General features: G+C 49.5%; 6 protein-coding genes across 6 annotated transcripts; 2 read left to right on the plus strand and 4 right to left on the minus strand.

The window, feature by feature from the left end:
- Positions 1–313: 313 nt before the first annotated feature.
- Positions 314–3,025, minus strand: N7479_009164 (putative TBC domain protein; the record flags this gene model as incomplete). Its single annotated transcript, XM_057256857.1, has 3 exons — positions 314–706; positions 762–2,090; positions 2,189–3,025. The coding sequence occupies 3 exons, from the start codon at positions 3,023–3,025 to the stop codon at positions 314–316; spliced, it is 2,559 nt and encodes an 852-aa protein (XP_057104315.1).
- Positions 3,026–3,834: 809 nt separating this feature from the next.
- Positions 3,835–5,305, minus strand: N7479_009165 (Mo25 family protein; the record flags this gene model as incomplete). Its single annotated transcript, XM_057256858.1, has 5 exons — positions 5,123–5,305; positions 5,007–5,067; positions 4,466–4,944; positions 4,139–4,411; positions 3,835–4,068 (listed from the first exon to the last, which is right to left on the minus strand). The coding sequence occupies exons 1-5, from the start codon at positions 5,225–5,227 to the stop codon at positions 3,835–3,837; spliced, it is 1,152 nt and encodes a 383-aa protein (XP_057104316.1). The 5' UTR covers positions 5,228–5,305.
- Positions 5,306–5,513: 208 nt separating this feature from the next.
- Positions 5,514–7,333, plus strand: N7479_009166 (protein arginine methyltransferase RmtB; the record flags this gene model as incomplete). Its single annotated transcript, XM_057256859.1, has 4 exons — positions 5,514–5,751; positions 5,816–6,229; positions 6,282–6,519; positions 6,571–7,333. The coding sequence occupies 4 exons, from the start codon at positions 5,514–5,516 to the stop codon at positions 7,331–7,333; spliced, it is 1,653 nt and encodes a 550-aa protein (XP_057104317.1).
- Positions 7,334–7,536: 203 nt separating this feature from the next.
- N7479_009167 (uncharacterized protein) lies at positions 7,537–8,639 on the minus strand (the record flags this gene model as incomplete). The annotated part of the gene is made up of 3 exons (XM_057256860.1): positions 7,537–8,354; positions 8,414–8,571; positions 8,632–8,639. 3 exons carry the CDS (start codon positions 8,637–8,639, stop codon positions 7,537–7,539), a joined length of 984 nt encoding a protein of 327 aa, XP_057104318.1.
- Positions 8,640–8,995: 356 nt separating this feature from the next.
- Positions 8,996–11,617, plus strand: N7479_009168 (AAA family ATPase SEC18; the record flags this gene model as incomplete). Its single annotated transcript, XM_057256861.1, has 3 exons — positions 8,996–9,336; positions 9,386–9,701; positions 9,749–11,617. The coding sequence occupies 3 exons, from the start codon at positions 8,996–8,998 to the stop codon at positions 11,615–11,617; spliced, it is 2,526 nt and encodes an 841-aa protein (XP_057104319.1).
- An 853-nt stretch (positions 11,618–12,470) lies between these two features.
- On the minus strand, positions 12,471–13,355 carry N7479_009169 (KxDL motif-containing protein; the record flags this gene model as incomplete). The annotated part of the gene is made up of 3 exons (XM_057256862.1): positions 12,471–12,666; positions 12,741–12,893; positions 13,048–13,355. 3 exons carry the CDS (start codon positions 13,353–13,355, stop codon positions 12,471–12,473), a joined length of 657 nt encoding a protein of 218 aa, XP_057104320.1.
- Between the last annotated feature and the right edge of the window lie 1,928 nt (positions 13,356–15,283).

The following is a 15,283-nucleotide window of genomic DNA, read 5'->3' on the forward strand; positions in this document are numbered from 1 at the left end:
CTGGACAGGGAATCAAAAGTCATCAGAGGTATTAGTTCCAGGAGACACGATGATAAGAAATTAGGCAAGGAACGTAGGTAAAGTGAGAGGGAAATCAGAACATAAGGTCGGTAACAAATAAGCGCGCTCTGAAACCTCGAAGGAAAGGGTATAGAGTGAAAGGCATTAGGGGCAGACCCTAGGGTGCGACTTGCAATCATTAGGGTATAACACACCCATAGGGGCAATTAGTGTAAAAGTGGTTTGGCAGTGAAGAAATTAGCCAAACAAGGTTGAAGACAAATGAGCGAAGCCTTAACCAGTGAAACAATAATTAGAAGGCTTTCCTGCGGCGATGGACTTTCCATTCCGCTTTAGCGACACGCATGAACATTTCAGTGTCTTTGATGGGAACCCAGCTGGTGAGGACTTTCATGATATTCTCAAAGTCGGACTCGAGAATGATATCGCGCATGCCATCAATAAGGGCAGCAGATGAAGCATGCAAAACATCAAGACCTTGACCAAATGTCCTTGGATTTTCAGAAGGGGGGATTTTGTTTTTCCCGGCAGAGGTTGCGGGGCGGCCACCAGTGTTGTCTTCGGCATCCCCAAGAAGCATGAAGACATCCCACACCCGAAGCTGAGCTGGGAAGGGGATCGAGTAATTAAAGAGAGTGAGGTACCAGCGGGTACCATAGGCTGTGGGCGGGATTCCAACCTCGTTCTGCAGAATGAGATGTTAGGAGACACTCGTCGCTTTTCGAGTGAAATTGACTTACCAGTTTCGTGGCTACTTCACCACCAGCGAGCCACTCTCGTTCGAAGTCGGCCAAGGCCTCCATTAGACCAGCAAAGCCAGACTTGTACAGCTCTTCCAAACCTCGCAGCTGCCACAATCTGACGAACATAATAAAAGCATGCTCCTCATCGTAATACGCCAGTAATGTAGCCGCGAGAGTTGCCATTCCCTGCACGTACCCCGTATCTGGAAAATATAGTGACATGGCGTGAAGGACACGGAACAATAGTCTTTGGCCACCCCGATAGCGCCTCCGAAACATAATATGGCTGGAGATAGTCCGCGGTACATCAATATCAATTTGGACATCATCGGGTGATGAGATGAACTGAAGCTCGTTAAAGGCTGAGATGAGTTCGTCTGCAGGTGGGCTGCCCTTGTGGCGCCGGGCACTGGCTTCAAGAAATGAGTACCAGGCCGTTGACCGCCACCGATCTGGGATGCCTTTCCAAGTTCGCTCAATCAACTTTGAGCTCTGCGTATCGAACTCAAAAGTCATACCGCCGCCGTCCTTGGACTTCTTGGTCGGCTTGGCCATCTTGGTCCACTTGTCTTCACGTTGCCACTCCTTTCTTCGCATTGCGCGAGTAACCGGTGCATCTTCATCCTCACCAGCAGATGGAGTTGGCAGAGTGAGCATGTCAGCCGCCTCATCTTTGGCTTTTCGGTCTCGGTTGTGAGGCAGATGATTGGTCGCTGTGCGCAAACGAGATGTCGTGCGGCGCAATGGTGGACCATAGTTGCTTTGTGATGAAGATGGACGGCCGCCCAGAGAAGTTTGGGATATCTTGCGGGCTAGAGACGGACCATTGAAGGAACGGTTGCTGGACGGAGCAGTGGGCGGGCGAATCGAACGTTTCCGCCGAGGTGTCTCAGAAGCCAGCAGAAGGCTCGTTGTGACTCGCTGGAGCGGATTAATATCGGAACCCTTAGAGTTCTTTGCAGGTCGAATGAAGCCATAACGATCAACTTGTTCTACACCGACATTTTGCCAATATTCAGCACCGCCTGCTAGCTCCTGGGTTTCCCTCTTAATTCGGGTACGCTCTACTTCAACAGACGCCCTTGGTTTGGTTCCATCTCCAGTCTTATTCGGCTGAGCACCGAGTTTTCCAGAGGTTTCAGTATCCGGAACCGTAGCCTCTTCCCATAAGACCCCGTTTTCCGAGGCCAGTGCTTTCGCAATCTCGGATTCGGTAACATTTTCTTCGCCCTTCTCATACATCAGACGAACTCGCCGTGATAACATATCTTCGTCTGCCGAGATTGCTCTGCTCGGAAGACTAGTTTGTCTTGGGTGAAGAGTGCCCTGGGGTTTGGTGCGCCGAGGAACCGCTTTCGGTGTTCCATTTTCTCCTTCGGGCGCGCTCGTGATAATGGGAAGGGGGGCGGCGCAACTTCAACTACCTGTTGATCACGATTCTCTTTTGATATTTCCTGAGCAGGCTGGCCTAGCCCTTGACGGGGCTCCTCCCCTTCCAGATTCTGCTGGGGCAGCTGTTCTGGTTGTTCGGGCTGCTTGTCCAGTTTCTCCTGGAGTAGTTGTTCTGGTTGCTCGGGATACTCGCCCGGCTTCTCCTGAGGCGGTTGTTCTGGTTGCTCGGGATGCTCGTCCAGCTTCTCCTGAGGTGGTGTTGAATGCGGGCGTTTCGAATGATTCTTAATCAGACTTCCGCGATTGGAAAACTTCATCGACTGATCCAGACCATCCAAAGAGGCTGTGGGTATATCTAAGGAGATACCAGCGAAGGAGTGTTCGATTTGAGGCACTGGCGGAGGCTCTTCCATGCTAAGTTTCCTCTCCATCTCGAGCGACCGTTTCCTTAAACCACCCCACTTTCTTTCTGACCACCGAGAGCCCGGTCTTGAGCCCGGTCTTGAGCCTGGCCTCGAGCCCGGTCGCGAGCTAGGACGGGCGCCTGGTTCATCCACAAGAATGCTGGGCACGCTGCGCAAGGAGTGCGCGCCCTCCGACCGAATCGTTCGGGTTTCATCTCCAACGGACAAGGATGGCGCGAGCCGTGAAAACATAAGCGCGGATGCATGGTCACCACTGGGACCGGGTGACGCAGCGCTTGTACTTAAAGACCGGCCATTGGAGGTTATAGGCGCATCGGCTGTGGGCAACGAGACCGACCGGATTGCAAGAGGGGCATCAACAGTACTTTCAAACCGAATGGTGTGGATTGTCGAATTGGACTCCGGCCGGTCGGGCGATAACGATGCAGATACCTCATTGACCATTATCCCGGCATGACTTGCGAATATGCGCGTGGGCTAGAAGCGCGTGAAAGAATAGGAGCGCAGGAACGAGGCGAAGGGGGGGGAAGATTAAGCGAAAATCCGGATCAAAAGAAGAAAGGAGCGACAAGGGGAAATTCACAAGGGAAGTTCAGAAAAACAAACTCTCCATTAAAATGAGAGATACCTGGAGGAGTTGGAGTTATTTCGGGTAGGTCTTGGCGCTCTTCGAGGTCAGTTTGGAAGTTTTCAATGGAAATCACGTTGGTTATTTGTAATTACATGTAACTGTACAGAACTGCATATGTACTTCAATTAGGTACAGTATATATGTATAATATAGCCCTAGGTATCTCCTATTTCATTAGGAGCTACTATATATTATTGTTCTCTTTTCACTCCTAAAATAGATATCAAGGGGTTTGTCCCACCTTCATAGCCCGCGTGTGGATCGTGATAGAACAAGGAGTATGGTGGAGTACGCTAGTTTCAATGTGCTTAGATTAGAATCATTGCCTAACGGTGGATATAAAATCAAGGAGGTAATCTGTTCAATTATATCCATGTGTACCTAACTACGGGGCACGTGGACAACACAGAGTAGATGCAATTGAAACCTTCAATTCCCCCCTGTACGCCTCCAAATATACAAAACGCGTGGAACTCCTGTAGCCGAGGCTTGGGCAACCAGCTCTCAGCTGTCAATGCAGTCAATACAGTCAAAAAAAAGGGGGGAAACAACACAGCTAGAAAAAAAAAAGTATCATAAGGGCATGAAACGGTCAATCCAGCGACTCAGTGTTAGATCCAGCTCAAGCCACAGCAGCCGTGTGAGCTGATGGCGAGTCGCGAGTTGGACGAGCCCGATCCACAGGCTCTTTGGGCAAGAGTTCAATCTGACGGACTAGGAAGCTCTTCTCATCCGTAAATTGATCGTCATCAGTTCGGTCCTCCAAGAACTTAGGCAAAAATCTCAATAGTCGATCGCGGTTATTGATCAAAATCCGTTGCACTGCCACCGATTTGGTCGGGTTGGCCACAAACACCTAATTCTTTGTTAAAGCGAGCGTTCACTTGGGTTTATGGCGATTTGGGGCAAATTTAGGGCAAGCTTACCTTAAAAACATGAAACCCTTCGTACTGCACCATTTTGCGATCGTCCCGCAGCAGTTTCATGCAGAGTTTGAGATTGTCCCCACTCTCCACATACGCCATCATCACATTGTAGTTCGCACGGTCCAACAGAATTTCCCCCAGAAGCTTGATACTTTGACGCTTGGTCACATATGAGTCCGAGTGGACTAGTATGTTGTTGAACCGCCCAAAGAACAGTTCAAAATTGGTTGCCAAGTACGAAGTCACGAGGCTCTTATGGCGGGTTAAAATCTCCTATGAAGGACATGTCAGTCACCTATAATCAATAGTCGTCATTCTGGACTTTACCCTGAATGTGGTGAACGCGTCTGCGCTGACTTCAAAATTGCTCTTGTCTATCCAATCAAAAAATCTCCAGAACACACCATCTCCCCTTTGCGGGTGGTTAGGTTTCACCTCTGATAGTCGTATGGCGGTTTCTCCTTCACTGGATTGATCATACAGTACAATCGCAGTGATGACGTCGAACTTCAATGCCTCCCTGAGGATGACACCACAAGGCATTGCACTCTGACTCTGCATGTATCCCCGGCATAACTCGACAATGATTTCGGGTCGATGGTGAACAAGGTATGATATGACGGGAGGATCTTTTTCCATTCCATATGAATTAGGTCGGAACCGAAGGATATGAGAGAATATGGTCTGCGTGTCTTTTCTGGCTTCGAAGGGAAGCAAATGGATGTTTTGAGATAGATCAAAGAGTAGATCTTCTTGGAGGGTAGCTTGTACAAGTGCATGGACTTGATCCACCGATGCGGAGACCTCTAAATATCACTAGGTTAACTTTGTGATATTGCAGCTTGGGTGTTACTCCCAGGAGACCAACCTGGTGTTCCTTGTACTATCACCTTCATTTGGCCGAGCTGCTTAGCCAGCTCCTCTTCGGCCTAGTACATTCGTCAATCGGATTGTTCTCTCTATGATTGATGCCTCCAAACAAACCTTGGGAGCATTCTGGGAGTCATGGATCCTCAGTAATAATTCCTTCGTTGTCCGGACGATATCAGCAGGTTGCCGCGACCGGCCGCGATTGAAAAAGAAAGCCATGGTGAAATGGGGAGAATATGCGGCAAATTGAGAAAGAAACTGGAGATTAAGGCGACATGTGATAAGTTATAATTTCAACGGAAGAATCGAGATCGAGTCCAAGGGGAAGCAAATGTGATGTATCCGATTCTAAGTTGCGAATAAACAAACCGGGGCGGGGCAACCGGAGTCCTTCTGCCTGAGGCATCAACCGATAACGGATTTTTATTTTTTTCGGTATCAAAATGCTAATCTCTGCCCCTCCTCCTCCAAGGTTAAAATAATTTGATATTGACTAGTATAAGTCATGTCAGCTTCCAATGCAGTGAACCCGCCCATGGGTGAGAGGTTCCCGGACTCCAATTCAGTATCTGATTCGTCCGATTCCAGCAACGAGGAGGGCTGGGAAGATGTTGAAGCCGATGAGGAGACCCAGCCTGTGGTTGGCCTCTTCACTGACCAGGTCTTTCCCGATGCCCGCTCAATGCTGAAGGATTGCAAGGAAAAGTACAATTTTGATTTGCTGAAGATCCAGAAGGACCTTGGTATGTCTATCTTCTACTCTTCTAAGGGTTCAACAATTGAGACTAACTATTTTTCCGCTTCTAGATTTGGATTTCCTCGACAACATCAAGTTGGTCAACTACGTCCGCACTGAAGTCAAGAAGGGAAACACTACCCCCGACGTTTCGTCCAAGTCCAAGTTCGAGGATGATGTCTATCTCAAGCCCGTTTTGGAGGATGACGCTCTCTTGTATAGCTTGGATGACCTGGCCGAAGAACAGGGAGAAGATGCTGTCCCCGGCACCGAGACAAACCGACAGGTTCTTGAACTCCAGGAAAACTTGGAGCGGTTGCAGACTCAATTCTCCGAGTACCGTCTTGCTGTGCAGCAGTCGATGGATGACCAATTGTCGAAGGAGGATGATAAACTTGCTGAATCCAACCCGCAGCCCTCGGCCAAGGCTATCGATAGACATCAGGATGCCGAGGATGGATATTTCGTCTCATACGCTTACAACGGTAGGATATCTCGCTCAACTGATTATTCATATGATGCTAACATAGTCTAAAGCCATTCATGAATCTATGCTCAAGGATACTATCCGTACCGACTCTTACCGCGATTTCGTCTACGAAAACAAGCACGTTTTCAAAGACAAGGTTGTTCTTGATGTCGGCTGTGGCACTGGTATTTTGTCCATGTTCTGTGCCAAGGCTGGCGCAAAGAAGGTCATTGCTGTGGACAACTCGAACATCATTGACCGAGCCAAGGAAATTGTCCACGACAATGGCCTTGAAGATGTGATCACGTAAGACTCATAATCATCCCCCGATAAAGGGACAGCACTGACTCTCTACAGCTGTATCCGTGGTAAGATCGAAGAGGTTACTTTGCCCGTTGAAAAGGTCGACATCATCATCTCTGAATGGATGGGTTACGGCCTCCTTTTCGAGGCGATGTTTGATTCGGTCATCTACGCCAGAGATCGTTACCTCGTTCCTGGTGGTCTTATGGCGCCTTCACACGCTACCCTGCGCCTTGCTCCTTATGCCGACCCTGATTTCATTGCGTCGCACATCTCGTTCTGGAACAACGTCTACGGTTTCAAGATGGACAGCATGCTTCACAAGATTTACGATGAGGCAGTGGTCCGCAGCAACCAGCCCACCACCGTTGTGGGAGAATCTCAAATTTTCTTGACACTTCCTTTGCACACCATCACTGTCGAGGAGCTGTCGTTCTTGAAGGAATTCCAGGTCACATTGAACCAGGATATCGATGCATTGGATGGATGGATCATCTGGTTCGACATTTTCTTCATGCCTTCTAGAGATTCTGTTCTACCTGAGGATGCTATCCCCTCAGATATGCAAAAGAAGGGAATCGTCTCATTCACCACTGGACCTCATGGAACTGAAACCCATTGGCAGCAGACTGTCCTTCTCATTGACCACGCTAAGGACCACGCTAAGCAAGGTTCCCAGGCCTTGAAGAAGGGCCAGGTCATCACCGGCAAAATCGGTTATGAGAAGACTGAGAAGGGCTCTCGGGGAGTGGACATCAGTGTTGAGTGGGAGTCCGATGCAAACGAGAAGGGGGTCCAGCTATGGGGTCTTGTATAGGATCGAGTGATCTTTTGATACGTTTTCTGATGAACTAAAAGAGATATGACCATCTACATAAAAAAGGACAGCACTTTATGATCTGGGATACAGTGAATATAAAAATGATTTGCATTTAGTAACAAGCAATTTAATGGGTATCTGTGTCGTAATTTGAGTCATAATCTCGTAGAAAATGGAACATCTAGGATTGGTTCTTTGCTTCAAGATGATTTTTCCCGCATGGGACCCTCAGAACGTCTGTCATGACCATGACGATGACTGCGATGAGAGGAGTGGTGATGAGAGCGATGATGGGATCGATCTCGACTATGATCTCGATGGCGGCGATGATGCCTGTCAGAACTTCTTCGGTTCTTGTCGCGTTCTCTGTCTGGCGCATCCAGTTTGAACCCATCAAGGCTGTCCACTGACGGGGACCGCCTCCGCCGATGGCCTGACCGCCGCACCTCCTCAGCTTTTAGAGCTTCGAGCTCTCTTCGCTTTTCATCATTCCACCGTTTCCGTTCCTGCTCTGTTGTTTTCAACTGACGCACACCCCGCTTGATGGCCGCAAGTGGGTCATCTACACTCAGACGAGCCTGTGTCCTTTCCTTGCGCCTTGGGTCATCATTACCCCACACATCTTTCTCGGGCATCGAACCTGGCGCTGTTGCATTTTGTTCTGCGGAGGAATACCACGGTTTTCGACTAATGGTCTCCTTGAAGCCCGCGGCGTTGGAGAACCTCATTGTGTATTGGTCTTCATAGCTGCGTTTCTTCCGTGCCGCCTCAGCCTCTGCTTCGGGGTTCTTCTGTGTCTTAGCAGTTGCGACTGGAAACAAGTTGATATGGCCGGCCTTGTCTAGAATCGGTACTTCTGCTGTATCGGTCTTGCGAGAGGCGAGCATCAACTCTTCCCGCTTAGCAACGGCTTGTGCCGCATCCTCCCGAGCGTATCGTATATCCCGATCCGTATCATCTTCTCCGGCAACCCGTCTTCTCTTGCGGAATCCTCCGGCGTCGCTGGCGGACTTTCTGTCTTGTCGAACCCCCGGTTCAGACGGCAGAAGGGGGGCGCTGGTGGAGGCGTAGGCGGACGTTCGCCGCGAAGAATTTTAATCCTGCGTTCGGCATCGACCTCTTGCATGATACGTTCATCTTCTTCCTCGCGGGCTTTTGCTTGCGCCTCGTCGCGCCTGACGCGCTCGATATTCTCGACGTTGTAGACGTTCCATGACTTTTTACCGAGGAGATGACTTGAAAATAATTAGCGGGATTCACAGATATTATAAGATCGAGTGAAGAAATCCACTTACAGAGGCATCCTGGAAACTTGTTAATCTTTGCGTGAAAGTTGAGTCTCGATAGCAAAGAGCTGGTCTTATCGATAATGACGTCCCCACCGCCCGTCGCTGTTCCCGGGGGTGGCCAAATGCCCCGTCAACGGCTTCATGAATCCGACTCTCTTCTCTTCATTTCGTATTGGGCATGCTTGGATATTGATATATCCAGTAAACCCTTGAACATAAATTTTTGGTAATTGACTAAACATCACCTGCGCTGCAGAGCCGACTGACTTGCACAGTTGCCTGTTCCTTTCCCGACACAGTGTCGCTAAGACAATAGCTTCAACAGTTCTCAACTCAATCTCTGTGATTAGCGACAACCGAACTATTCGTCATGTTTAATCGCAGCAACCTCCCTTCGAATCCGTTCAGCTCCAGCGGACAACCGTCCCAGCAGGGTTACTCTAACCCTAACCAAGCACCCCCACGGTATGATACCGATCGCTCCCCCTCCTTCAGTGCAGGCTATGCAGCTCGTATCCACGATGATGATGTCCCGATGACTGATGTATATAATGATCCAAGGGGTTACGGAGGCCCGCCTCTACCAGGGGGCAGACCACCGCCGCAGCAGCAGATGCCCTCTAGGATGCAGTCCGGACAAAGAGGCGGAGGCCAGACTTGGACCCTTCATCCAAGCAAGAGTCCCAACGAAAACTACACATTTGGAAACCTGTGAGTATTCTCAACCTACATTTTATTCTCGGAGGCTAATACACAGCAGTGTTGCTGTTTCGCCGCAGGACATCCCACCCTCACGAGATGGCACCGACGTTCTCCTCCTCATCAATGACTTTTTCGTCTTCTCTGCTCGCCCTCTCGATGGCTTCCCTCCTGGATTTATGAGTATGTCGGATCCTCAGCGAACATGGGCCAACATCGGATTGAGAGATGCAATCAAGGTGCAGCTATACGATCCGTTTAGCCAAGGCGGACAGGCCTACCTAGGTTCCGCGGATATTGAAGTCAGCTTCGCATCTACCAAGAAGCGGGTTGAGGCTCCCTATGACCAGGATGAATTGGCACAGGCGGTGATCAGGGTAAGTCGACTTCGTCCCAAGCTTGAATACATGCTAACAGGCCCCAGAACTTTGAAAACCAACTATTCTCGCCTGGCCAGAGGATTCTGATGGATAATAAGAGTATCCCACTCTTACTACAGGTCAAGACCGTTCAGCGGGTTGATTTGACATCAGAGAAGCCCGATCTTAGTTCGGGAGAAGTCGAGACCGACCCTACGGCCAGGGGTATTCTCACACGGCACACTCAACTCAACTTTTTTAAGGATACCCAGACCGGTATCAACGTAAAGCCGTCTAACCGCCGCCCGGCGGCCAACTCTATCATCCAACCGGGCTTCAAGTTCCAGGATATGGGTATCGGTGGTTTAGACTCTGAGTTCAGTACGATCTTCCGTCGTGCTTTCGCCTCTCGCATTTTCCCTCCTGGTCTTGTTGAGAAACTTGGTATTCAGCACGTCAAGGGTCTCCTGCTTTATGGACCTCCCGGAACGGGTAAAACTCTTATTGCTCGGCAAATCGGAAAGATGCTCAATGCTAGAGAGCCCAAGATTATCAATGGTCCAGAAGTTCTGAACAAGTACGTGGGTCAGTCGGAAGAAAATATCCGAAAGATGTTTGCGGATGCCGAGAAGGAATATAAAGAAAAGGGCGACGAGAGTGGCCTCCACATCATCATCTTCGATGAGCTGGACGCAGTGTGCAAGCAGCGTGGTAGCAGCGGTGGTGGTACCGGTGTCGGTGATAGCGTGGTCAACCAACTGCTCTCGAAACTCGATGGTGTCGACCAACTGAACAACATCCTGTTGATCGGTATGACTAACCGAATGGATATGATCGATGAGGCTTTGCTGCGTCCCGGTCGTTTGGAGGTGCACATGGAAATCTCGCTCCCTGATGAGCATGGTCGAAGCCAGATTCTCAACATTCACACCGAGAAGATGCGAAAGAATAATGTCATGGATAAGGATGTTGACTTGACCGAGCTTGCTCATCTGACCAAGAACTTTTCTGGTGCTGAGATCGCAGGTTTGGTCAAGTCTGCCTCATCCTTTGCTTTCTCCCGCCATGTCAAAGTCGGTACTATGGCTAGTATCAATGATGACGTGGTAGACATGAAGGTCAACCGGGCCGACTTCCTTCAGTCCCTTGATGAAGTCAAGCCCGCCTTTGGTGTGTCCGAGGAAGAGCTGGCCAGCCGCATTCCCTACGGTGTGATTCATTACTCTCCGACCATCAGCGAAATCCTGCGGGAAGGCGAGTTATTCGTCAAGCAGGTTGGAGTGGCTGAGTCAACTCCACTTTTCTCTGTGCTGCTCCACGGTCCTCCTAGCAGCGGAAAAACTGCCCTGGCAGCACGGATTGCTATTGACTCAAGCTTCCCCTTCATCAAGTTGATCAGCCCCGAAGATATGGTTGGCTTTAGTGAGCCAGCAAAGATCGCACACATCAGCCGAATCTTTGACAGCGCCTACAAGAGTGCTACAAGTATCGTTGTGATCGACAACATCGAGCGGATCATCGACTGGGTGCCGATTGGTCCTCGCTTCAGTAATAGTGTGCTGCAAGCTCTTATGGTCTTCTTGAGGAAGCAGCCAACTCACGGACGTCGTCTGTTAGTTCTGGCCACGACAACTGAGCGTGCCTTGATGAAGCAGCTGGATATCTACAACTCCTTCAACTCAGACATCATGGTTCCCAATGTTAGCTCTTTCGGTGAACTACGGTTTATCATGGAAAAATCGGGTGCCTTTGATGCGCAGGAGATTGCGCGAGCCCTCGAATCAATTGGCGGGCTTGGGGATGACGGGCGCTTGAGCGTCGGCATCAAGAAGATCCTCCTTGGCATTGAAACGGCCAAACAGGATTCTGACAAGGTTGGCCGCTTTGTTCGCGTCATCAACCGTGCCATTGAGGAGGAACAGAGTTTCCAGTAAACAATGTTTATAACGGGCTTTAGTTTTGTTCAGTATACCTGGGATTATAACTAGATTAGTTCTAAAGTAAATAGCTGTTCGCAATCCTACTTTCTCTTCCTTTGGTAAGGTCCTCTTCCCAGCAAACATCTAGTTCAGATTTTGATTAGCATTTGTTATGAGAACTATAAAACACCACATGACCATAGGGGACTGACTGGCACAATGTTACATATTCTAAAACTGCATGATAAATTTGTTCTTTCAATTTAATTCGACGGGAGGTTGATCCAAGAGACCGGGTCTTGCTAGTGTGTCATGTTGACTACCTACCAACACTCAAAAGCAAAACAATATACTACAACCTTTTATATAAATTAAGAGATTGAGTGTTTAATAAACTTCTAGATATTCTTTTAATTTCAACCTTTAGTTAGCTCGTATTCGATTATTACATAAAGTACCAACTGTTTTAGCTTGCTAAGCCAGATATAACAGCCTTCAGCATCAAACTCGCAGTTACACAATAACATACCATACAACAATTAGCGGTGCTCTACAGCCCTAGAGCGAACCAGGCACACCATACTGAGGCCTGATATTACAGGCTTACAGGCAGAAATCCCTATACCATACGGGAAAATAGGTAAAACCAATACCAATTAGAGAAACCTCTCTACTATACGTCAAAAGACACAGACTACCTCTCCAAGATATACACAGAAACCCAACCAAAGAAGCAAAGGTGCGCCAAACCCAAAATAGAAGCAAAGAAATCCCAAACAATCCCATCCCCATCCCAAGATCCCAATTTTGTCCATACCAAGGGGAATTCCTCATCACATCAGTCATCAAGAAGCCCAGCGCAGCCCAATCAATACCCATCATAGGCGTACTTCTTCGTAGAGCGGCGGTACTCATCAGGATGGGCCTTCTCGGCCTTAGCCTTCAGGGCGCTATTTCCAGCCACGTGTGTCAGCCTTCTAGAAACGCACTCATCGGCGCTAATGCCGCAGGCACGGCGCTGATCGACGTGCACGTGCCAAGCTCGTCCGGCGGAGCGGAAGCCCCTGTCGCGGAGCGGAGCGGAACTTGCACGTCCATCGTACCACATTGCCTGGTTTTAGGGGGTGCATTTGCTTACCTGACGCGCTTTTGCGTCCATTCCAGATCGCGCTTCGTCTCTCGTGCGGTTTTTAGGCCTTCGGAGAAATTCGCTCGTGCACCTTTCAGTCGCCGTTGCGCGAGCGCTTGTAGCTCGAGTAGTTCTTGCTGCTTTGCATTCAGCTGGCCAGATCTGTGTGCAGTTCGCTGTTAGCTTGGTGTTTAGCAAATCCTGGGATTGTTTGCTGGGGTCTTGTTTTGCTAATCACTTTTGCCTGGTGGCGGTGATTGTCGTGAGGAGGAATTGTCGCTAGTTCTGATGATGTGCAGGTTGTAGGGAAACTCACGTCTGCGCTTGTCGTGCTAGACCCTTGTCCAATGGAGTTGGATCAAATGCGTCCTGCATGTGGTCGCTCAGGACATCCACAACATCGACGCCGGAGTACGATGCAAAGCTGGAGTCGTACTCGCCGGCAGAGCTGAAAGTGAGCCCGCCAGAGGAACGACTGCCGGCGGTGGTGCTTGCATCAGAGAACTCTGGCGGGGAGCCGGATACTCTGGAAATAGGGTAGAGAGATGCTGGTGTCGGCGCCTTCGAGGGTGTATGGTGGTATGGGTAGGCAGCAGGCTGGTAATATTGACGCTGGGTGGCCATGGCGATGATTGACTGCAGCAACAGCAAGTGTTATAGTATAGCAAAGAAGAAGTATGAAGCTTGAGTAAACTTCAATGATGTGAGATGAAGCAAGAAGATGGGAAAGATGTGTAAGATGTGCAAACGGGCCTAACTGGGAGTGATGGGAAAGGAAGAAGAAGGAAAGACAGTCCCCCCTGGGCCAGACGAGGCATTTTATAACCTTCCGCGGGGAGTCTTCTTTCCGGCGGATTGTCCCATTCTGAGGGAGGCGAGTATGATGGCAAGGATTGCGAGGGCCTCGAAGGAGCCATTGGACCACTCAGGGCACATTGACTCGCACCCCTCCCTCTGTAACCCCAATCCCCGAGCTCCGTATGCATGTCTGCCTCCGTATCTGCCCGCCTATTTGCCTCTTGAACCGCCTTGACCCCGCTCAGAGTGGAAAAAAAGACTTAATGTGTCTGGCTGAGGACGCCAGCCTTCCTCCACTAGGGTTTCCGCTGTTCCGTGGCGCCTTGGTACGAAACCGGTCTTGATCTACGCCGCTCTTCCTGGTCTAAACTCTTGGGGTCAAAGCGCAGACTGCAAGTATTCAGGGATTGACTAGGAAGAGCATGGAAGGTGGATTTGAAGAGGGTAAGATGGGTGGAGTTGGGGGGAAGCTGAGATATAAATATCGCCTTGGCCGTCCTTCCTCCCACCTTTTCCTGAGTTTTTTTTTTCTCCTCCTCTCTCATACTTATCCGTTTTCCCCCGCCTTTGTCCCTATTAAAACTGTTTTTTTTCTTCAGAAATTCGGGGGCTGGGGAGAGGACGATCAAGGTTGATTCGTTCGTCAAAAGCCCCAAAGATAAGACGGACTACACAAGAACCGGTATGACAATTTCCCGCTCTCTAACTGTTCAAGTCTAACATGATGATTAGTTGATCAGTTTCCTATACCTACACAGCATTTTAGTTGTATAGCTGTGGTCAAATACGCTCTTCCGCAATAACCTAAAAGATCCCGGGATGTCTCGCGGCCTTACATCATCTTTAGGATCGGAGCCCAAGAGCCCAAAAATGAGGATCGCTGCAATCAATTCAGGTCACACGGAGAATGTTGGACATCACTGCATGAACCAAAGGACCGTGAGAAAGATTGAAACTCGAAATTGTTCCCAAATCCGTGGCCTCATGCTTTTTTTGCAAGGTTCTATCAAGAATCATCCTAGCAATATATGAGCAAAAAGGCAAATCGTACAACCAATGAGCAACAGGTCCACGTCGAATAACAAGAAGAACAAAAAAAAAAAACTCAAGTGGACGGTGATCCTTGTCCCTCCGTTTGTCCGCCTGGAGGCGGCTGCTATTGCTGCACACAACAAGAAATCCCCCCTCTTGCACGAACCCACCAATAGCCATCAGAGCTCTTGCCAGCAAGACAAAGGCAGGGCAGAGTATTGCTGCATCGACAAGCGCTGTAGACGCCTATCAACGTGAGAAGAGAACACCCCACTCTATGCAGATGGTCGATGACTTGCCTGAAGATATCTATGGGGCATGTACGATAAAGGGAGTCCATCCTGCAAGCCTCGTCGGAAATACTATATTTCGAGAAATGCTGTGCCGCCCACGACCCTTCATCATTGGTCCTAGAACCTTGCTGACATGAATAACACGCAGGCCCAACTGGCTGGGAAAGGAATGGGATTACAGGGCACACCCTTCGAGGCCCGGGTGTTCTAAACCGGATCTGGATCTGCCTTGCTGACTCTACTTCTCTTTTTTTTTTTCTCGTTCGCCCGTTGATGCCTCACCATGCCTAAGCCAGGCCTGCATGCCTTGCAGCCTGATGACTCACGATATGCCCCGTAAACACACAATGCTACCGAGGAACCCTGTGACACCACCCTCCTTCAATTCTCAACATGTCATCAGGACCCTGGTTTGGTGAATATCGCAGG

The sequence above is a fragment of the Penicillium vulpinum genome (genome assembly GCF_028829585.1).
Source record: "Penicillium vulpinum strain IBT 29486 chromosome Unknown utg000004l_segment0_segment0, whole genome shotgun sequence".
Classification (NCBI taxonomy): Eukaryota; Fungi; Ascomycota; class Eurotiomycetes; order Eurotiales; family Aspergillaceae; genus Penicillium; species Penicillium vulpinum.